General features: G+C 39.0%; 1 protein-coding gene across 2 annotated transcripts in view; it reads left to right on the top strand.

Annotated features, from left to right (window-relative positions):
- The window catches only part of LOC124776381 (protein O-mannosyl-transferase TMTC4-like), a 138,922-nt gene that overhangs the window by 90,431 nt on the left and 24,808 nt on the right, over positions 1-23,683 (top strand). For both annotated transcript variants that reach the window (XM_047251347.1, XM_047251346.1), the window contains 2 exons: positions 629-770; positions 22,186-22,300. In XM_047251347.1, the coding sequence (XP_047107303.1) occupies positions 629-770; positions 22,186-22,300 (257 nt within the window). The remainder of the gene's footprint in view (positions 1-628; positions 771-22,185; positions 22,301-23,683) is intronic.

Here is a 23,683-nt window from a genome sequence, read left to right as displayed (position 1 = left end):
AACAAGAGAAAGCAAGAAAGAGAGTGTTAATCAGATTTTGATAAGGAAGTTTTTCATGAGTGTGTGATTTTTACTCCTTTTAATCACATTCATAGTAAAGTACTTCCATAATTTAGTGCATGATTGCTATATTAAACATGCAGTGTGCCTAAAAAATCCTGCAGTGTCCACTGTCACCACAGACACCACCACAAACATAACATCTACTTTACCACAATCTGTCGGGAAACATTTATAATAACCATATAGCATTAGTGCCAAATATGCCACAGTGGCTTTACAATGAGTGGAGAACAGCAATAAGTGTGAAAGTTATTTTTATTTCAACAGTAAGATTAGGGGAGATAAACTGATACTTGTGTAGGTTGGTGTACTATCAGACTATGTATTATCTCTCTCCCATAAAAGGTAAAACATGCAAAAAGGTGAGTGTTGATCCATAAATTGATTTAAGCCAGTATTCCTCAGCCAGTAATAATTTAATAAAAATTACATTAATATATTTTTAAATACTGTAGTGTGAGCTGTATGTTAGCTTTGTTGTTACATTTGTACCTCTCCGTTTCATTGTGGAATAGTAGTCCCCCTGTTGTGTGATTATAAATCTGATACATTTGGTTTCTTACAGAAATGATTTTGCTGCTGCCTGGATGAATTTGGGCATTGTACTTTCAGGACAAAAACGCTATCAAGAAGCAGAAGAATGCTACATAACAGCTCTTAAGCATAGACGGAAATATCCTGACTGCTATTACAATTTAGGAAACTTGGTTAGTACAATTATGGCTCTGCTTCCCATTTCAAAAGGATTTGTTTCATTTAAAAAAATTTATTAAAAACAAACTGTACTACTACTGATCATCAAGTAACCGAAGTATTGAAGGGATGAGAAGAAGCATTGGGTGTAAAAAGGTACAAAACTAGAACTCTGATCCTGTAGTTGTGTTCTTTGCTGTGGTAGGGGAACTATAACAACCACTGTATCATGTTTTAACAACAACCATTAAACTTAAGCTCAGTTCTCAGTACCAATTATATATTCGATTCATTTGAGAGGGATGTGAACAAGCTGAAATTTGAGTATGTGAGTCACAAATACATTCAGAGTTGAAATGGGACAACGTCTAGATCTGCTTTTAGGTATTTTCTGGGAAAAGTTTAATTGCACATAATTTCCTGTTCCTGCCTAAATAATACCTTGCATTAACATAAAACATTGGGGGGACAAGCCAAGCATAACAAAAATCACTCTTCTCTTCAGGAGCAACTATTGCATCATCATAGGATAGTGTAATTTACTTCTTTACTTGCAGTGATATTTATTTGTTCCTCCCTGTATTCATATTGCTTCCATTGTCTGCCTTCTGTTTTATCATGTGTATCAGGTCAATCTGTGCCAGATAATACTTGCTTGGGACATCGGTCATGTGAGTATGAAGTGTGCTTGCTTGTGTGGTATTGTTTTATTGCTGAAGAATGCTTTGGTCAAAATCTGTAATGTGTGAGAGTCTTTAGTTGCGTCTATCAGTAACTCAACGGGTAATCTTAATGGTGAGTAGCAATCTATTCTTTTCCTAATATTGTTGTTCTTTGGTTCTTAATTAGATTATATTAGGTCACAAATATGACACATCATAATGATGTGGAACACGTCAGTTAGTCTCTTTACATAACATACCTAAATTTCTTTCTTTTTTCTTCCTTTTTTATTGTAAAGTTGCTGATTTATATCTAGAAATTTATCTATTGAGTAGTAGAAGTTGTTATTCAGATATTCTTTTAATTTATTGTTAAATACTAGTTGGCTATCTGTCAGACTTTTGATGCTATTGGAAAAGTGACCAAAAATTTTTGTGGCAGCATAATTTACCCCTTTTAGTACCAAAGTTAGATTTAATCAAGAATAGTTAAGATCAGCCTTCCTGCTACTGTTGTAGCTATGCACAATGTTATTGTTTTTGAATTGGGATGTGTTATTAATAACAAATGTCATAAGTGTGTGTGTGTGTGTGTGTGTGTGTGTGTGTGTGTGTGTGTGTGTGTGTGTGTGTGTGTGTGTGTAAGCGCGTGCATGTGTGCGCATGCGCACATGCATACAAGGTGGAGAAAAATTGTGTCACGAAATTTTAACCCTGGATAGCTGATGCCATTAGGAACAAAAATTACTAATGTTGTGTAGGTTGACAACACGCAATTTTTAAATTACGGAAACTTGGCACCACACGCTCTGCAGGAGATTGCCCTGTTGCCGGATGCTCTGGACAACACATGACCATGAAAGCTTTGCTTGCCAGAGATTGCAGGTGACTTGTGTGCTCCGAAGTAAAGCTTATGTGTGAATGCCTCAGATGTGAGGTGGTGACAAACAGCAAGACCTGTTTGACATGTGCACGTATCACATTGGGGCAGTGATGGGGCGAGGGTCTTCTGTATGTGTGAACCGATAACCATAGCACTGCCTGACAACTGACGAACGACAACAGGTCAATCCCATGGCCAATCAGAGCACGTGGCATCAAGTTTCCGCAGTTTAAAAATGGTGTGTTGTTGACCTATACAACATCAGTAATTTTGTTTCCTACTGGCATCGGCTATCCAGGGTTAAAATTACATGACACAATTTTTCTCCATCCTGTATAAATACGCACGCGTGTGCATGCACACACACACACAGACACACACACACACACACACACACACACACACACACACACATTGTGAAGCAGCTGTAAATATCCCTAGTTTCTTAAATAAAAATCTGCAAGATGATCTTGAGTGGGCTCCAGCTATTATTCTGATTACACACATTTTTTAAATGAATACTTTTTCACCTTAATGACAAATTACCCCAAAATATGACACCATAGGAAAGCAGTGAATGAAGATGGGCATAGTAAGCTAATTTACTGATATGTTTATTGCCAGAAATTTTTAATAATGCTAATAATGTAAGTATAACAACTAAAGTAATCAATTTTTGGCAATATAATGTAACTGGATAGATAAAAAATGATGCTCACCAAGTAGCGGCAAGAGAAGACACATATATTACTTATGCAAACTTTCAGAGCCAGTGGTTCCTTCTTCTGGCAGAAGGGTTGAATGGGAAGAAAGAGGGTTGAAGAGAAGGAACTGGAGAGGTTTAGGAAAAGGGGTAGAGTTCAGAAAAATCACCCAGGACTCAGGTTAAAGGAGTCTTACCAGATGGAATGAGAATGAAAGAAGTCTTTCCTTCCTAAAACTCTCCAGTTTCTTTCCATTAAACCCACTTCCTTCCCCTTCAACCCTTCAAGTGGAAGAAGGAGCCACTAGCTCCGAAAGCTTGCACTTGTCTATCCCGCTACGTAATAATAACATAAGCAGCTGAACTCAAACATTTCAGTGGATCATCAATGTGTTTCTTCCAATCCAGTCTCTCATCAGTGCACACACCTAAAAATTTTGAATATTCTGCCTTAGCTACAGACTTCTCTTCAAAATTTGTATTCATTAATCATGTTATGTCATTTGTTGTACAAAACTGTGTATACTGTGTTGTTTTATCATAATTTAGTGAGGGTCCATTTGCAGAGAACTACTTAGTAATTTTCTGAAAGACATTATTTACAATTTCCTTGGCTAATTCGTGTTTGTTGTGTAGTTGCTATACTTGTATCATCAGCAAAAAGAACTAGTTTTACATCTTCAGAAGTATAGAGTGGTATGTCATTAATGATATTAAGAACAATAAGGAATCCAAGACTGAATCACATGAGACCCATTCTTGATACCTCCACAGTTTGATGAATCTGCTGAGTTTTTGTGTGTTATGTGAACTGTTTATTTCAATTTTCTGCACTCTTCCAGTTAAATATAAACTAAACCACTTGACCATTGTCCCACTAATACCACACTACTTAAGCTTATGTAGAGGAATTCCATGATATACACAATAAAAAGCCTTTTAGAGATCACAAAAAATCCCAGTGGGTAATGTTCAGTTATTCAGAGCATTTAAATATGATTTGTTGAAAAGCATTTCTGGAAACCAAACTGACATTTTGTTGGTACTTTATCTTTACAATATGTGAAGCTACTCTTGAAAACATTCCTTTTTCGAGAATTTTGGATAAATCTGTCAGAAGTGAGATTGGGCAGTAGTTGTCAGCATCAGACGTACCCCCTCTTTTATGAAGTGGTTTAACAGTAGCATATTTCAGTCTGTCAGGAAAAATGCTCTGTTTCACCGAGCTAATACATATGTGGCTGAGAGTTCTACTTACCTATTCAGAAGAGGTGGATAGAATTTCAATTTTATCAAACTGCATAGGTATTGCATCTTCCATCCATAACCTTGCCTTTTCTGATGAGCATCTAGATTCTTCTTTCTCCACAACATTTAAAAAATCATTATTAAAAATATTTTCAACTTCTGACTATTTGTTAATAAACTTTTCATTTAGTTTGATGCTAGCACAAGCTTTGTGTGGCCTTGGTTGCCATGTTTCCCTTTTTCCCTTTCAATAATATTCCAGATTGGTAGAGGCATGCTCCTTCTTCACAACTAAATAAAGGCAGTTTGTTTTTTGCCATATGTGTCATGTCAGGAATTTTTTTGTGTAATTCTTCACTCTAACAGCTTTTGTGTCTTGTTCCATGTTAGAACAGGACGTAAAAATTATTAGAGTGAACATTTACAACAAAAAACTCCTGATGTAACAGGAAAACTTTCATATACAAAGAGCCCTTGCAATGAAAAAGAAAATAATTAGTGACCAAATCAATATAAGCAGTAACTCACTGATCATTTTAGCCACTAAAACAATAACAAACAAAAATGTGAAGCATAACCAGAATAAATAATTAATGAATTTCCCCCCCCCCCCAAATCTCTCACTCTCTCGCGCGCGCACGCACACACACACACACACACACACACACACACACACACACACACATTTTTTAAGGCGTTGAATCGGCCAGCAAGGTCAATGTCTATGTCTATTGCATTGAAAGATAAAGAATTAGGAAAGGAGATAAGAAATTTTTATTGTCTATAATACAACAGACAGTCACCAGTAATCTACATCTACATCCATACTCCGCAAGCCGCCTGACGGTGTGTGGCGGAGGGTATCTTGAGAACCTCTATTGGTTCTCCCTTCTATTCCAGTCTTGTATTGTTCATGGAAAGAAGGATTGTCGGTATGCCTCTGTGTGGCCTCTAATCTCTCTGATTTTATCCTCATGGTCTCTTCGTGAGATATACGTAGGAGGGAGCAATATACTGCTTGACTCCTCGGTGAATGTATGTTCTCAAAACTTCAACAAAAGCCCGTACCGAGCTACTGAGCGTCTCTCCTGCAGAGTCTTCCACTGGAGTTTATTTATCATTTCTGTAACGCTTTCGCGATTACTAAATGGTCCTGTAACGAAACGCGCTGCTCTCCGTTGGATCTTCTCTATCTCTTCTATCAACCCTATCTGGTACAGATCCCACACTGCTGAGCAATACTCAAGCAGTGGGCAAACAGGTGTACTGTAACCTACTTCCTTTGTTTTTGGATTGCATTTCCTTAGGATTCTTCCAATGAATCTCAGTCTGGTATCGGCTTTACCGATGATCAACTTTATATGATCATTCCATTTTAAATCACTCCTAATGGCTACTCCCAGATAATTTATGGAATTAACTGCTTCCAGTTGCTGGCCTGCTATATTGTACCTAAATGATAAGGTATCTTTCTTTCTGTGTATTCGCAGCCCATTACACTTGTCTACATTGAGATTCAATTGCCATTCCCTGCACCAAGCGTCAATTCGCTGCAGATCCTCCTGCATTTCAGTACAATTTTCCATTGTTACAACCTCTCGATATACCACAGCATCATCCGCAAAAAGCCTCATTGAACTTACGATGTCATCCACAAGATCATTTATGTATATTGTGAATAGCAATGGTCCTATGACACTCCCCTGCGGCACATGTGAAATCACTCTTACTTCGGAAAACTTATCTCCATTGAGAATGACATGCTGCGTTCTGTTATCTAGGAACTCTTCAATCCAATCACACTATTGGTCTGATAGTCCATATGCTCTTACTTTGTTCATTAAACGACCGTGGGGAACTGTATCGAATGCCTTGCGGAAGTCAAGAAACACGGCATCTACCTGGGAACCCGTGTCTATGGCCCTCTGAGTCTTGTGGACGAAAAATGCGAGCAGGGTTTCACACGATCGTCTCTTTCGAAACCCATGCTGATTCCTACAGAGTAGATTTCTAGTCTCCAGAAAAGTCGTTATACTCGAACATAATACATGTTCCAAAATTCTACAACTGATAGACGTTAGTTCTGCACATCTGTTCGAAGTCCCTTCTTGAAAACGGGGATGACCTGTGCCCTCTTCCAATCCTTTGGAACGCTAGGCTCTTCTAGAGACCTACGGTACACCGCTGCAAGAAGGGGGGCAAGTTCCTTCGTGTACTCTGTGTAAAATCGAACTGGTATCCCATCAGGTCCAGCAGCCTTTCCTCTTTTGAGCAATTTTAATAGTTTCTCTATCCCTCTGTCGTCTATTTCGATATCTACCATTTTGTCATCTGTGCGACAATCTAGAGAAGGAACTACAGTGCGGTCTTCCTCTGTGAAACAGCTTTGGAAAAAGACATTTAGTATTTTGGCCTTTAGTCTGTCATCCTCTGTTTCAGTACCATTTTTGTCACAGAGTGTCTGGACATTTTGTTTTGATCCACCTACCGCTTTGACATAAGACCAAAATTTCTTAGGATTTTACAATTGTTGTTGCCTAAGTTGGCCCAAATAAACAGGTACTCATCTGCATTGTGCTTCTTCTTTCTCCTTGTAGACAAATTAAATGGCTTGTCTGGAACCAGGGTACCATAGGGAAACTTCACCAGAAGTCCTGTACTCTCCGCTACGCTCCAAGTCTTCCAAGCCAAAATGTTTGCATCAGGGAATGCTTCAAGGCCACCATAATCTGCATGGTGCCCCCATACAACAGCCAAGGTCAACCGTGTACTGCCACCAAAGACAGCACTAACATCACATGTGAACTGCATTCTCAGTCCACGAAAGACATTTGGACCAGCAATAAGTTGCTTCTTACTGAATTGGCCAGCGAGGTCAATGTCTATTGCTTTCAAAGACTTGTAGATAGGAACACTGCGCCACCAATGGTGATGAGAACCACGTCGCACAGGCATTGCAGTGGTACGTTAACACAAGTGAACATTGCAAGCTAACACCCAGTGACACCCAAGAGCAAAGCATCTGCACGTGTCAGCAGCCACAGAGATAATGACGCAGCGTGCTGCAGCGCAGGCCAGTTCCGACAGGCCGGAAGTGTGACTTTTATCGCCTCCCCCTCTTACGAGCTATGCAGCTGCAGCCTGCTTATCAACTTAGCGGCACTAAGTAAAACTAGTAGCGCCATGTTCCTGAGTGCAGAGGCCCTTCTCTTAAGGTAGCCAAATGCCTCATCACCAGACAAAACACATCAGCTACAATGTTCCCTTGTGTTAACATACCACTGCAATGCCTGTACGACTTGGTTGTCTCGCCATTGGCAGCGCAGTGTTCCTGTGTACAAGTCTTTGAAAGCAATAGACATTGACCTTGCTGGCCAATTCAATAAGCAGCAGCTTATTGGTGGTCCAAATGTCTTTCGTGGACTGAGACTGCAGTTCACGTGTGATGTTAGTGCTGTCTTTGGCAGCAGTACATGGATGACCTTGGCTGTTGTATGGGGGAACCATGCAGTTTGTTATGGTGGCCTTGAAGCATTCCCTGACGCAAACATTTTGGCTTGGAAGACTTGGAGTATAGCAGAGAGTACAGGACTGCTGGTACCTTGGTTCCAGACAAGCCATTTAATTTAATGACACACACACACACACACACACACACACACACACACACACACACACACAGACAGACAGACACAACAAAACAAATGAATAAATATCAAACCACACAAACAAAAGACAAACATACAGTGACAGCTGGCAATGCTACACACTGTGAACATACACATTGTAACACAAATGATAAGTGTAAGTGAGCTGTCGTGATAAAGTGGGTGAAAAAATACTAGAAATCGCCCATCTGCAGCATAGGACTGAATGAACACATCTCCAAGACCACACACATGGACTAGCAACTTTGAAAATCATAAGTAACACAAAATGATAATTTAACCTCACAATACTTGTGCTGCAAAAGTTTTTTCTAAGCTGAAAAAATGAGAAAATGTAGCATAGTCACATACTTGTAACTATTACATAATGCATTTATTATACACATATCAAAAAATGTTTTGCATCATCTCGATTCCAAGAGTTCCAGAACCTTTACAGAAAATTGGAATAGAGATCAACATTAACATCATGTCTGCCCTGTTTATTGCTCAAGAAAAACACACATTGCATGTTGTACCACCATACAGCGAGACCTTCAGAGGTGGTGGTCCTGATTGTTGTACACACTGCTACCTCTAATACACAGTAGCACATCCTCTTGCATTGATGCATGCCTGTATTCATTGTGGTATACTATCCACAAGTTTATCAAGGCACTGTTGGTCCAGATTGTCCCATTCCTCAACGACGATTAGACGTAGATCTCTCAGAGTGGTTGGTGGGTCACGTTGTCCATAAACAGCCCTTTTCAATCTATCCCAGGCATATTTGGTAGGGTTCGTGTCTGGAGAACATGCTGACCACTCTAGTTGAGCGATGTCGTTATCCTGAAGGAAGTCATTAACAAAATGTGTATGATGGGGGTGCGAATTGTCGTCCATGAAGACGGATGCCTTGCCAATATGCTGCTGATGTGGTTGCACTATCGGTCAGAAGAAGGCATTCACTTATCATACAGCCGTTACAGCGCCTTCCATGACCGCCAGCGGCGTACGTCAGCCCGCGTACGTCAGCCCCACATTCTGCCTCCACAAAACAGCAGGGAATCTCCACCTTGCTGCATTCGCTGGACAGTGTGTGTAAGGCATTCAGCCTAACTGGGTTGCCTCCAAACATGGCTCTGACAATTGTCTGGTTGAAGGCATATGTGACACTCATCGGTGAAAAGAACATGATGCCAATCCTGAGCGGTCCATTCAGCATGTTGTTGGGCCCATCTGTACCGCACTGCATGGTGTAATGGTTGCAAAGATGGACCTCACCATGGACATCATGAGTGAAGTTGCACATCATGCAGCCTATTGCACACAGTTTGAGTCGTAATACGACATTCTGTGGCTGCATGAAAAGCGTTATTCATCATCGTGGTGTTGCTGTTAGGGTTCCTGTGAGCCATAATCTTGGGTGGCCTGAGTGAGGCATGTCGTCAACAGTTCCTGTCTCTCTGTATCTACTCCATGTCTAAACAACATCGCTTTGATTCCCTCCGAGATGCAATCAAACCATGGTATTGACCATCTAGGCATGGTTGAACTACAGGCAGCACGAACTGTGTGCCTCTTTGCTGGTGGAATGACTGGAACTGATCGGCTGTCGGATCCCCTCCGTCTAATAGGTGCTGCTCATGCATGATTGTTTACATCTTTGAGTGGGTTTAGTGACATCTCTGAACAGTCATAGGGACTGTGTCTCTAATACAATATCCACAATCAACGTCCATCTTCAGGAGCTCTGGGAACTGGCGTGATGCAAAGCCTTTTTTGATGTGTGTATATAAAAATAAACATGTATTACACACCACTGAAACTGCTTCATAAATAAAAGACCTTTTATGTTTATAAGATATTTTTATCCATTTAGTAAGCCATAGCTTTTTAATAGTTTCTAACAATTGTATTTCACTGTTTTTTCAGGGAAACTGTCTTCAAATATACTCACAAACGCATCATGAAATTAGTCATACTTTAATTTAGCATACGGTTCCTGGCAGACCTCATCCCAATCTGACTGCTGCAAGCTTTGCGTAAAATTTTCAATGGTTAAATTGTTATGAAATGTATTCACAAATTGAAAGTACAGCACAACCACAGCTATACAAATTGATGGAAACAAATGAAAATTTGTGCTGGACCAGGACTTGAACCCAGATTTCCCATTTTATGTAAGCGGTTGCCTTAACCACTTTGGTTATCCAAGTGCATTTCACAGACAGACATTAACTTCCACATGTCCCAGTATCTGCTACAGATAGTGCTTGCACAGTTATGTGATTCCTGCACGGGGAGAGAGACTTATTTAGTTTTCTCATCTGACTGCTTTGGCATGAAATACATTATGCATTGTTTGTATTTGACAGATTCCAGCAATTTGTATAGCTGTGGTGGTACCACATTCACAGTCTGTGAATATGTTTCATGATTTAACACGGCTATATATTGTCAGCCACGTCTGTTCCTTTGGATATGCATGCATCTCCAAAGTAACAGTGCATCGAACTTTACAGGCACTTTTAAATGCAGACATTGCACTAATGTGCGTGTTAAATTGTTAATTGAATGCACCATTTTGGTGAACTGTTTTACATTATTGCATGGAGCTATGTCATGTACTATAACTAGCTGTGCAACATGACCAGGAAGACCATTCCTAACAGGATCAAAATTTATCTTGGTTTATGAAAATATCATCTATAAGTGTGCTGCTTTCCTGTCCTACCCAAGTTGGGAAATCAATAACTGATGTCAAATTGAAAGAACTGAGTAACACTTGAGGTTCATTCTTCCTACCACAATCTTTCAAAAAACCTACATCAAAATCCCCACAAATAATAATTTACTTCCCTCTCTCTGACAGATAGCACAAGAAAGAATCCAAGTTTTTCAGAAATTGTTGCAATGGGACCTATACACATTTACAATTAAGGGTACTATTATTTAGTTTGAACTCACAAGCACATGTTTCTCTATATTGCTCTACATAAATTTTTTTAGTTTCTAAATTTTTCTTGTTATGATAACTTTTAACATATATAGCAACTCGTCCTTTCTTCATATTGTCTACTTCCATGTGCAAAATGCTTATATCCACTTTTCTATATCTGTGACTATAAGATGTTCAGATGGGCATACTACATCTATTACATCCTCAGTTTCCAAATCTTCGAAACGAACAAGAAGTTCATCAACTTCATTTTTTAATACACTGATATTCTGATGTAATATACTAACATTATTTTTTGCTGTTCCTTTATGAGACTATTTGAAATGAACAAGTAGTTCATCAACTTCATATTTTAATCCCCTGATATTCTGATGTAATGCACTAACATTATTTTTTGCTATTCCTTTATGAGACTATTTTGATATATTAACACCTTTAGTACCTGCCTGTCTGACCTTCTCATTAGGCTTAATTCCTTTCTATGTTGAATAACTGAACACTCACCTTAGCCTAAGAAAGAGGTTCTCCCATGAGTTACCACACTCCCCCCTCCTTGGGCGCTAATGACCATAGAAGTTTTGCGCCCTTAAAAAAAAAAAAAAAAAAAAAAAAAAAAACCTCCCCCGCTCCCCACATTTAAGGATTTTCAGTCTGGTCCCTTCAATCCCACAAACCAACCAACCAACCTTAAGGATTTTGCTATCACCTCAGCCAATTTACCTTTTTCTTTCCTATAGAGATGCAGGCCATGCCCAGTGAAATTCCACCTACTAATTGCATCAGTGGAAACCAAACCCATGTCTGACCCAGTACCTGCCCAAAGCAGCTGATTGAACTCCATATTTGTAGACACCAAGATGCTTTCCAAGAGAAAGGAATCATTGAGGATTCCCAGTGAAAGTATTGTCCAAGATACTACATGGAATTTTATCCAGTCGCCTGATTCAGTTCAGTGATAACCACATTATTTGTCACCATCTAGAACTGCGGTGGATATATTCCCACAGAATGTTACAAAACACAAGACAGACTTTTCTGTGGTCCAGATGGAGAACACTTGTCAAGGATTTTGTTTATAATTGAAGATATTGATCCAAACAATAACTACTCCTTTGTCTTCAAGTAAATATGCATCAGTTATAAATTTTGACACCTGAAGATAGAAAGAACATATACTTTCTGGTTGCAGCAGACATGCACACAAGTAAATTACTAATATTTTGATCTTGTGAGATGATGCTGTATACAGCAAATATTAGTTTAATGTAAGACAAGTCACACATATGAAACATTCAGTAACATATTTTTACTAGAATTTTACCATTTTAGTTGATATTTGAGCACTGTTAATTACACGTAACAATGTTTGTAGATTTAACTTATTAAGCTGCAGTTAATACAGCAGTATTCTGTTTTCACTAGATATTCTTTGAGCATCTTTGAAATGTTCATATCATGTATGATGTCTTTTGGATGCTGAAGAAACTTCTTATTGACATGATACTTGAGTTCTGAAGTCATTTATCGAGAATTATCAGTTGGTGGGGTATGCTGTTGGAGAAATTCTCTTTAGCCTTGGTCTACCTCTACAGATTTTTTGCCCCCTCACACTTTCTTCAATTACCAAATTGACGATTCCATGACGCCCCATGCTGTGGCCTACCAACTGATACCTTCTCATTTTGAATTTGTCCATAAATTTCTTTTTCCCCAGTTTTATTCAGGGCCTTTTCTTTAGTTATTCGGTCTGCCCATCTAATACTCATCATTCTTCTCCAATGAAATTTTTATGGACATTAATAAATGGTTCCTAGCCAACTTTTTGTCACTAAACTTTGAAGGAACACGCAGTATGCAATTCAGAACTTGTAAGAGGTTCACCACCAGTATATGCATAAGATATGATGACAAGTAGATGGTAGAAGTTGACAGTGTTAAATTCTTGAGATTACTGCTTGATAATAAATACAACAAGGAGGAGCACCTAACAAATCTCTATTGAAATGTGAATGTTATCAGACATAGGTGATATAAAAATAAACTTAGCGTACTTTGCTAACTTCATTCTATAATGTTATATGGGATTACTTTTTGGGGTAACACATCAAGCCAAACAAAAGTTTTCTGAGCCCAGAAACATGTAATATGAATTATTTGTGATGTGAACTCAAGAACTTTCTGCAGAGGGCAGTTCTGACTACTGCTTCCCAATAATTTTATTTCTCAATGAAGTTTGTCATTAAAAATACATATCTTTTTCAAACCAACAGTTCAGTTCGTGGAACTAGTAACAGAAATAAAAATAATTTTCACAAAGATTTACAGTCTCTTACTTTGGTCCAGAAAGGTGTCCATTGTTCAGGAACACACACTTTCAATAACTTGCCAGCAGTCATGAAAAATTTAACCAGTAACAAAGTTCAGTTTAAAAGGAAATTGAAGGATTTATTCAGTGGCCAACTACTTCTACTCTACTGATGAATTTCTTAGCATGACCAACTGATGTATATATCTTATTAGTACATCAAATAATGCTAGTATTATGTACACTCTGACTTCTGTACCAATTCAGTGCCATAATGTGATCATTGTAAATAAGTGTTGTAAAATAATTCTTCTATCTGATGATGCATGGCTACAATAGCCTAAGAATTATCATATGCACTTCTGTGTATTGAATATTCATATATGTTATTACTTTATAAATGTAAATAAGTTTAAGATTTTTTTATGTGTTCCACATCCATAAGGACTATTTCACTTGGAATCTGTGGAAGATACATTAGCTTATCTGTTTTTTCCTTCATAAATATTTAGTGTGTATTGTTGTTTTCTGGCACGTTCAACATCCTGTAACGTCTCCTCATTATGTATCAATTGGAATGAAAATTATGTATAATCTAATATATTCTCATCTTATTTCAAAAGCTTCAATTATCTTCTTGTCTCAACTGTTGTCAATGTTTCATTTCTGTACAAGGCTACATTCCACATAAATATCTTCAGAAAAGACTTCCTAACTGTTAACAGTGTTAACAAACATCTCTTTTCAGAAATTAGTTTCTTGCTATTGCCGTTCTGTGTTTTGCATCCTCTCTACTTCAGTGAGTGTCAGTTATTTTGTTGCTCATATAGCAAAACACGTTTACTGCTTTTATTGTCTCATTCTCTAATATAATTATTTCTGCATCATCTGACTGAGTCAACCTACATTCCACTACCTTTGTTTTACTTTTGTTGAAATGCATCTAACAGCACCCTTCCAAGACACTGTGATTCTGTTCAGCTTATCTTTCAAGTCTTTTTCTATCCCTGACAGAGTTAGAATGTTATCAATGAACCCCATAGTTTTTATTTCTTCTCCCTGGATTTTAATGCCCTCATCAAATGTCTACTCTGTTTCCTTTATTGCTTCCTCAATGTACAGACTGAATGACATTTTGTGTATGCTACAAATCTTTTTCACTCCATTTCATCTACTGCTACCCTTCCATGTCCTTCAATTCTTATAATTGCAGTCTGGTTTCTCTATAAGTTGCAAATAATATTTTGTTCCTGTATTTTATTCTTACTGCCTTCAGAATTTCAAAGAGCACATACCAGTCAACATCGTCAACAGCTTTCCTTTAAATCTGCAAACACTATAAATGTAGATTTGTCTCTCTTAAGACAATAATAAAACTGTAAACTTGTGTCTTTCTGTTTATTTGTTTGAACAGGCTTATGGGAATGTGATGAGTTACTATCCCAAAATCAAACATTTCCACTTTATATTTTGATGTAGTTGTATATTTAAGTACCAGCATCTACATGTGTGTATACAAGAAGTCACATAAACAAACTGAATCATCTCAAACTGTTTGTCCAAAAAACTCACAAGCAGAGAGAGTGTTCTCATTTACAGGTCAATGTTTATACGAAGTACTTTTGTGATTGGTCCTGGGGGGGGGGGGGGGGTAGTGTATGCTTCAAGGACATCCTGGGGTCCGGGGGCTGGACGATTGGTACCTCCATGTCATCTGGCGATGAAGTCTGTGGTGGAACAAGAAGTGGTAGGTCCATCACGAAGTCCTGCAGATGGCATGGTCAGGTGAGGCGATGGCTGGCTCGAGAGAAAGCCGATGGGCCGAAGCATGGAGAAGAACTAAAGTGTGGAGAGACGATTCAAATCTCACCGAGTGGATAGATGAAGGTGCTTAGGAGGGTGGGGTCACAGTGTTGAGAGAGGTCAAAACAATGTAGTATCTTGACTTTGAGGCACTCATCTGATAATGGAGGATTGTGTCCATAAGAAGGACGAGAACATGGTCGCGATCTACTACCAGCAAGACGTCTTCCACGCGGATTGGCAGAACTGAGGCATAAAACTCGATCATACGAGGGTTGACCTCAGCATGGGTGGCATGGGTTGGAAAACCCATGAATGCAGAGTCACTTAAACTGTTTGGGAAACCAGAAAAAGGTGCCTCGCTAGGGCTGGACACCGGTGAGAGACCATGGGCCTGAGTGACTTGTGGTGTATCATTCAAGGACTATGAAACATGGTGGGGGCTTTGGTCATCAGCCATATTGGGAGAGCCTGGTGCCAGAGAATTGGAGTCCACAAATGCAGGTTTGACCTGACGCAGTGAAACTGTCTGTGTGGTGTCCTTGACGAGAATGGTCTCATGTTGAATCCCCACGTTGCAGAACCTTGAAGGGGCCCGGGTAGGGAGTTGTAAAGGTTGGCATACTGTGTCGTCCCGTAACATGACATGGGAACAGTCTTGAAGAGAAGCGGGCATGTAGGAGAGTGGCTGGGTATGGCTAACCAGTGGATAGAGGCGCATGTGCTCGAAATGCATATGCAAGTGAAGTCTGGGAGGATGTGGCGGGGGGGGGGGGATCCTCCTGAGCCATGGGCTGGACTAGTTCACCTGACAGGACGGGGTCCTCCCCATAAACCACCTCTCAAATGATTCCCTGGATGTCTGGTTTGTGCGTTGATCTCAACCCTAAAAAGACCCGAGGTAGAGCATCCAAACAAAGGCAGTTATAGCATTTGAGGGTGGTCTTTAAAGTGTGGTGCCACCATTCCACCAAACCGTTGCTCTGGGGGGGGGGGGGGGGGGGGGGTGTACAAGGTGGTGTGGATTTTGTGGATACCACACATGCGACACAGCAAGACGAACAGGGATGACTCAAATTGCTGGCCTTGGTTGGTTGTGATTGTGGCTGGGCAGCCGAACTGGGTGATTCAAGAGGAGACAAAACCTTTGTCAACCGTCTTGGTCATGATGTTCGGCAAAGATATGGCTTCCACCCATTGGGCAAGCAGTCAATAGAAAACACGACATATCTAAAACCTTCTGATAGTGGAAGAGGGCCATTGAGATTGATATGGATGTGCCTGAGATGTCCTGGAGGAATGTGAAAATACCCAGCAGAGGGACTGCATGGTGGGGAACAGGCGAGGCATTCAATAATCATGTTCTTGGTGAAGTCATACTTCGGAGCCGGTGGCAGAGAGAGGAGCAGGTCACAGATCAGGTCTGAGTGGTCATGAAGGTGTGACATGAGGCACATGAACCTGGAGTTGTCTTCAGCAACGTGACGTTGCTTGAAAATGTGCTCTACGAACCACGACACAAGGTTGTCTTCTGACAGCAGCGGTAACTCCTTTAGCCGCCCAGGAGGAGGAGATGGAGGAGAATTAGGAACCTCTGGGAACAATGAATTGTTTATGTGAGCTGCGAAATCCCATTCTGGCCACAGAATGGTAGCATGACAGTTCGGCATGGCATGTGTAACGGTGGAGGGGGTATAGGTCCAAAAACATGTTTGTCACAGTTGCCATGTGTGTGATCACTGAGCATACCTGTTGCGTCAGGGAAGGCCATTGTGGCAGGCACAATTGGTACCGTGGAATGAACAGGCAGAAGGGCAGCAGGAGCCGGGGTCCTCGAAACTGATGCACCAGCCAGGGATGTCACATTGAACTGTCCAACTTCGGAGAAAATGCGGAAGGCCATCACAGTAGGCACAGCCGGTGCTGTGGAAACAGCGAGCATGCTTACGGCAGGAACCAGAACCCTCTGTGCGGGCAGACGGGGTGGGGGTGGGGGGGGGGGGGGGGGTGGGGGGGCAGATTGTGAACATGTGCGACATGAATTAAAGTCCACGACATATGATGGTGGCAAAGTTTGTTGTGCGGTGAGTATGTCGCCGGATAGGGGTGGGGGTATGCGTCCATTGGTTACACAACACCAACAGTAGGTGCTGGCTCATAAACTGATCTCGCACTATTATGGTCAACTGCCTGCGAAGAAGTCCTGGGGAATACCGATGGTGCACTATTAGTGATGATATGTCCTTGGCTAGTATTCACAGAAGTCATAACGGGTTTGAAGGACAGCTGATTGAAACATGTTACATGTTACGGTAATCGCAGCACTGCACATGGCACCACAGTAATGGTCACAGGAGCACACTGAATGAAAATTCCGCTGTGGAGGCAACCTAACCTGTGCACTTGGATTACGATCACATGAAACACTATTCTAACTATCGTCTTAGTTGAAATGCACATGGGTACGAACACAATCCGGAAATACAAATCCTGAGTCCATTGTTCTTGTTGGAGGTGCAGCTAACAGCTGTTGTGGCAAGACCAACATCTCATGTGATGTGGGTGTAGAACATGGATGTCACAGGAGACATGATGAATACATCCAGAGAGCTGGTTTGAGCTTCCAAGTCCATGAGGAAAGCATTGTACAGAGAAGATATGGCAGCGAACAATCACTTGTAGCACAATGAACAGGCGCGGGAGACATGGAATGTACTCGAAATTCGTAACGAGGTCACCAATGTGGGAATGTAATGTGTTACTATCCTGAAATCAAACACTTCCACTTTATATTTTGATACACATGTATGTCTAAGTACCAGCATCTACGCGTGTATATACAAGAAGTCAACAATAGAATTTAAGTTATGAAACAATTACCGATTTCACCCTATAATGAAAGATACTAACTAGGAATAGTCAAAATAAATTAGAAAATCAATTACTTACATAAAACTAAGCACAAAATTAGACTCGGTGTTATATTCTTCAAAACTGAGGGCCAAACTTTCTCTTTTATGGAAATGCAGATAATATTCATGTACGTTATCATAATTAGTTAAAATTGAAAAAATGAATTTTAAGGAGGCAGATGGCAAAACAAGAGGGGGAGTAAAAATATCCCAGCTTGCTTTGTCACATCCGGTAAAAAGTAATGATATGCACAGGCCTTTCTTTAACTTCTTTTGAGAAGCACGGTCATCTAGATAGTGTTGTAATAAAAGTCATAAGCTCAGTTCCTACATTTCTTGGGAAACCAAACTGATCCTTCCCGAAGTCAGCATCTACTCTTTTACCATTCTTTGCTAAGTAATTCATGTTGTAATCTTGTAAACATGACTTATTAAACTGATTGTTCTGTAAAATTCACATGTACCACCTCCTACTTTCTTTGGAATTAGCATCCAAAAGTATTTCATCTGTCCCACAGTATGTGGAGTAGATTCATCATGGTATGTTCTTCCAAGGATCTCAATAATTTTGAAGAATATCTTCTATTCCTAGTGTCTTGTTGTGACTTAGGTCTTTCAGATTCTTCTATTATATCCTCCATTTTCCTTTCCATAATATTATCTTCAAGTTTGTTTCCTTTGTACAGCCTTTTTGTGTATAACTTGTACCTTTTGCTTACAGGTTTGCGATCTAAGCTATGGATATTTATCTAGCTGCTTCTTTTTACTCTATAGAAGTCTTCAATTTTTCTATAGGCTGCATCTATCTTTCCCATAGTCATGCTTGTTTGTATTTCTTGTCAAACCATTTTGCACTTTCAGTTGATCCCATTTCTGTATTTTTGTGTTCCCTTTTCTCTACTTAATTTGCTACAATTTTTGTTTGTGTTTTTCTCATTTCATCAATCTAATTCATCACATGTTACACAAGGAATCCTAGTGGGCCTTGTCTTTTTGACTATATGATCCTCTACTGTCTTCACTGTTTCATCTCTCAATGCAACACACTCCTCTGCTGTTGTATTTCTTGCACCCTGTTTTCAGTCAATTGCTACCTAAAGCTTACTCTGAAACTCTCAATAACTGGAAGTTCTTTCAATACATCCAGGTCCTGTCTCTTTAAGTTCCTTCCTTTCTGCACTTCCTTCAGTTTTAATCTTCAGAGCGTAACCAATAAATTATCATCCCAGTCCGCATCTACTTCCAGAAATGGTACACAATTTAAAATCTGTTTCTGAAGTATACATGTTACCATCATGTAACTTATCTGAAACCTTCCAATATTTCCAGGTCTCTTCCACATATACAACCTTCTCTCAAACCAAGTTTTAGCAATTATTAAATGTGCTGTGTGTAAAATTCTACCTGATGGATTCCTCTTTCAGCCATTTCCCTAGGTCATGTTCTCTTACTATTTTTCCTTCTCTTCCCTTTTCTAACACTGAATTTCAGTGCTCCATCACAATTAAATTTTAGTCTCTCTTAACAACATTTTTTTTTTTAATCTGAACACAAATTCTTTCAATCTCATCATCTGCAGAGCTAGTAGGTGTATATAATCTTTACTACTGTGGTGAATGTTGGCTGTCTGTCTGTCTTGCCTATTATATTTAATTCATTACACTGTTCATAGTAACTCAGTTGTATTGCTATTTTCTTAGTCATTATCAGACCTACTCCTGCAGTAACCTTAATTGATTTTGTGTTGATAAACCTGTACTCACCTCACTAGAAGTGCTGTTGTTACTGCCACCAAACTTCATTAATTCCCACTATATCTAACTTCCACCTATCCATTTCCATTTTTAAATTCTCTATCCTACCTAGCCAAATAAAAGATCTAACATTCAACTCTCCAACCCATAAAACATTTTAATTAATTGAATGAATGACAAAAATGCAAGAATTTGGAAACTGGTGTTTCCTTACTCTGTCAAATGAAGAAAAGACCAAGCAAATTGGACCTGTTCATAAACTAAAGGACATGTTTCTTACAGTTTCTGGTCAAGATAGTAAAATCAGGATAGATATTAAGTATAACACATTAAGTAGTCACCAAATTATTTATTCATTCATTCACACATCATGTTCTGTCAGTCCCTTCAGGGACGTGGAACGAATTAAGCTATCCATTAACAGGCAGAAGCTACCAATGGAGGCCACTTCTGTAAAGTACAGTAACAACATATTATTACTAGCATCAGTCTACTCAAACTGATATCTATGGTAATAATTTGTAGATTATGTAACATTAATGTTAGGAAGAAAACAACTACTCTGAAAAAGCACTGCTCCTCCTCCTATACTATTCAGCTGCTATTATTTTTTGATACAGCAAGCAAAGAATTTTTACTTTACACACACTGTTATTAGCTATTTATGTAATGATAAAACCCAGATTTATCTCAGACACATATTAGAGTTACGCAGATGTTACATTGGTAAGTCAAAGTATTGAGATGTATTGTAGCAGGATTGCCTAGTGAAATATACTTTTACTTTGTGTTGAAATATTTGGAAATTTTCAATTTACCACCTGATGTCCACTGGTAGCCTGTTAAAAGGCGTTTGCACCAGATTGTAAAACTCCATTCTGAGCCTTAGAGTCATGCATAGTCCATATGGAAATTATTTCTACTTCTGGTATTGTGGTTGTGAATTGTTGAGTTTATCCAAAACTCACTCCTGTTATTAACCACAAATGCCATTAGGAAGTATACACATTGGCATGTAAGTGTAAGAATCACCAGGTACCTGAAGAGACATCTGCAAGATGTTTGGTTACAATTTTATGCAATATTCTTACTGCATGCTTCTGTAGAATAACATTAGCAGCAGTGCCCCAGAAGATTATGCTGTAGGATGGAACAGAGTGCAAGTGTATTAGCAACTCTCTTTGCAGAGATTTATGAGTGCAAAACAGGCAGGACTGAGCTTTTTGGTTAACTTCTTGACATGCCAGTATCACCTCAGTTCATTAGCCACCTGGGTACTCAAGACCTTTACACATGGAACCTCATCCCGTGCATGTCCATGTGGTACCTGTAATTTATTAATTTATATATTTATTTTGAAAATGCATAATATGAGTTTTTATAACATTAGGGGTTAGGATGTTGGCTGTGAACCAGCTAAAAATCTGTATCATTTTTCTTGACAGTGTGTCAGGTATGGGTGTTTTCGGACTTTATATCAATATCCTTGTGTCATCAGGAAATAGTACAGTTTTTGATGAGTCATCCAGTGTCCCCGGTATGTCATTTATGTACATCAAGAACAGAAGTGGGCCAAACACCAAACTTTGTGGCACATTATATTTAATGTGTCCTGCTGTGGATTTAATTTTATTCACGTTGTTTCATTTGCTAATGTTACCCTCTGTTTTCTATTGTTATTTTCATCTGTGCAAGAGGAAGGTTTCATTATTATGATACAATGTGAGAGCCAAAAGATGTGTGCCTTTTCTTTTCTGTTTTATCCTTCCTGTATTTTCTTGTGCAAGTTCTCTTTTCATCTGTTTTATTGTCAAAGTTTTTATTTTAACCCTGAATTTTGAATTTTAAATGTAAGCTCATCAAGGAACTTGATCTTAATATTATTCCTGTCTCTTTCTCTACTGTGTTATTGATGTCTGTTTGTTCATAGTCGCAGAGCTAGTAAAGTGATATGCATATATGCATTATGACTTTCTCGTGACTGCCACAATAATGCTTGCATATTTTTAAATGACTCATTCTTGTAAATTTTTTATTGTTGCAATGAATGTGCTGTTGTCTGTTGGCATTGCGTACACATCTTCCCTACAAAGTTAATACAAAGTGAAATATCCTTCCACACACATGCACGCACGCACACACACACACACACACACACACACACACACACACACACACAAAAATTATCCTTTGCCTCTCCTCGTCCTCATAACAGATGGCTCCATCTCATCATGGTGTCTGCTCTGCCTTTCTGACCTTCCCCAACCCATCCCTCTCTCTCTTCCCCCAAAAAAGTAACTAACTATTATGAAATCTAGGATAGTATATTTAATATGTGCCTATTACAAATGCTCAATTTTTCATCTCCTGAGGATAAATACTGACAATTAATTCTGTCTCATATTTTTATAGCTTCCTCAGGTGAATTCTATGAGTAAATTTTTGATAATTATGTTGTAGTTAAGCCTACTGAGTAGAAATATTGTGCAATATCATTAATGTTTGTTACCTCTGTAACATATCAGAAGAAGGATTTTTTTTCCTTTACAGTATCTGGAGTTAAAAAAATACAATGCAGCATATGAAGCTTGGAATAATGCTACAACTCTTAAGCCACTGCACAGTCTGGCATGGAATAATATGATAATTATGTTGGACAACATAGGTATGTTGACTTTTTGGTATTGTTTATTTAATGTTGGTATAAAACAGAGGATCTAAATACTTGGAACAGTTTAAAGACATTGTCCCACAAGAACATTCTGTATTATTTTGGTAGAGCACTGCTCATGAAAGGCAGACTTCAAGCTCAGTAGCCTGTTCAACAGATGTTTTACCTGATGAGAGAGTACCACTGATAGAAGAAACGGGTCAAGGTGATGGAAAAGAAATTACCTGGTGAAAGCTGCCCAGAAAGAATAAATGTCGGCATTCATGTCTAGTGTGGCCCACATGTGAAATTATGTGAATATGTGTCTAATGTTAAATAATTTAATTTTGATGAAAATAGGTGATCAGATAATGCACAATTTAGATTTTGTGGAAGTAGATACTCTAAGACTTCCATTTAAATGAGTGGTTCAGAAGGAGTCCTGCACTACGTCTTTCATTGCTAAAGAGCAAGATGGTGTTAATCCTATATCAGACTGTGACACCGACCACCACCACCACAATCACCATTGTGTTCTCAGAAATATTTCAATGGACATCATGTTTTTGATTAACTCTTCTGATGTTATTGTATCTCTACATGAAATGCAGCAATTACAATAACATACATGTAAGATTGTAAAATAAGTGTGAATAATTTAATCTGTCATATCAAGGAGGCTCACTAAATCTCTCTCTGTAAATTCCAGGTTTTTACATATCATTACCTTGAGGTGTCTGCATTCACCAGTACTGCATATCTATACTATATAAAGGCTGAAATTGTGCTAATACTGCTTGTTAGTGAAGTGATGATCTCTGGATTTTATTTGCTGCATCTTAATAAAGAAACAGGGTTTCTGTAGATTTGTGCCAGTATGGAGCACTGTGTTGTACCATGATGTGCAATTACATGAATTATAAACTCATGCAGAATTCCAGGGACAGTGGAGCAGTATTTTACTAACTCGTCATCCTTCACACATGCCTGTAACCTATGCTGACAAGAGTCATTATGTACGAAAATTGGAATTAAGGAAAGATAAAGAAGGTTGTATACCTGGAAGAAACCTGGAGATACTGACAGGTTTCAGATAGATTATATAATGGTAAGACAGAGATTTAGGAACCAGGTTTTAAATTGTAAGACATTTCCATGGGCGGATGTGGACTCTGACCACAATCTATTGGTTATGAGCTGTAGATTAAAACTAAAGAAACTGCAAAAAGGTGGCAATTTAAGGAGGTGGGACCTGGATAAACTGAATAAACCAGAGGTTGTTCAGAGTTTCAGGGAGAGCATAAGGGAACAATTGACACGAATGGGGGAAAGAAATACAGTAGAAGAAGAATGGGTAGCTTTGAGGGATGAAGTAGTGAAGGCAGCAGAGGATCAAGT

Source organism: Schistocerca piceifrons, chromosome 2 (genome assembly GCF_021461385.2).
Source record: "Schistocerca piceifrons isolate TAMUIC-IGC-003096 chromosome 2, iqSchPice1.1, whole genome shotgun sequence".
Lineage (NCBI taxonomy): Eukaryota > Metazoa > Arthropoda > Insecta > Orthoptera > Acrididae > Schistocerca > Schistocerca piceifrons.
The sequence above is the reverse complement of the archived record's forward strand: the minus strand, read 5'-3'. Positions and strand labels throughout refer to the sequence as shown.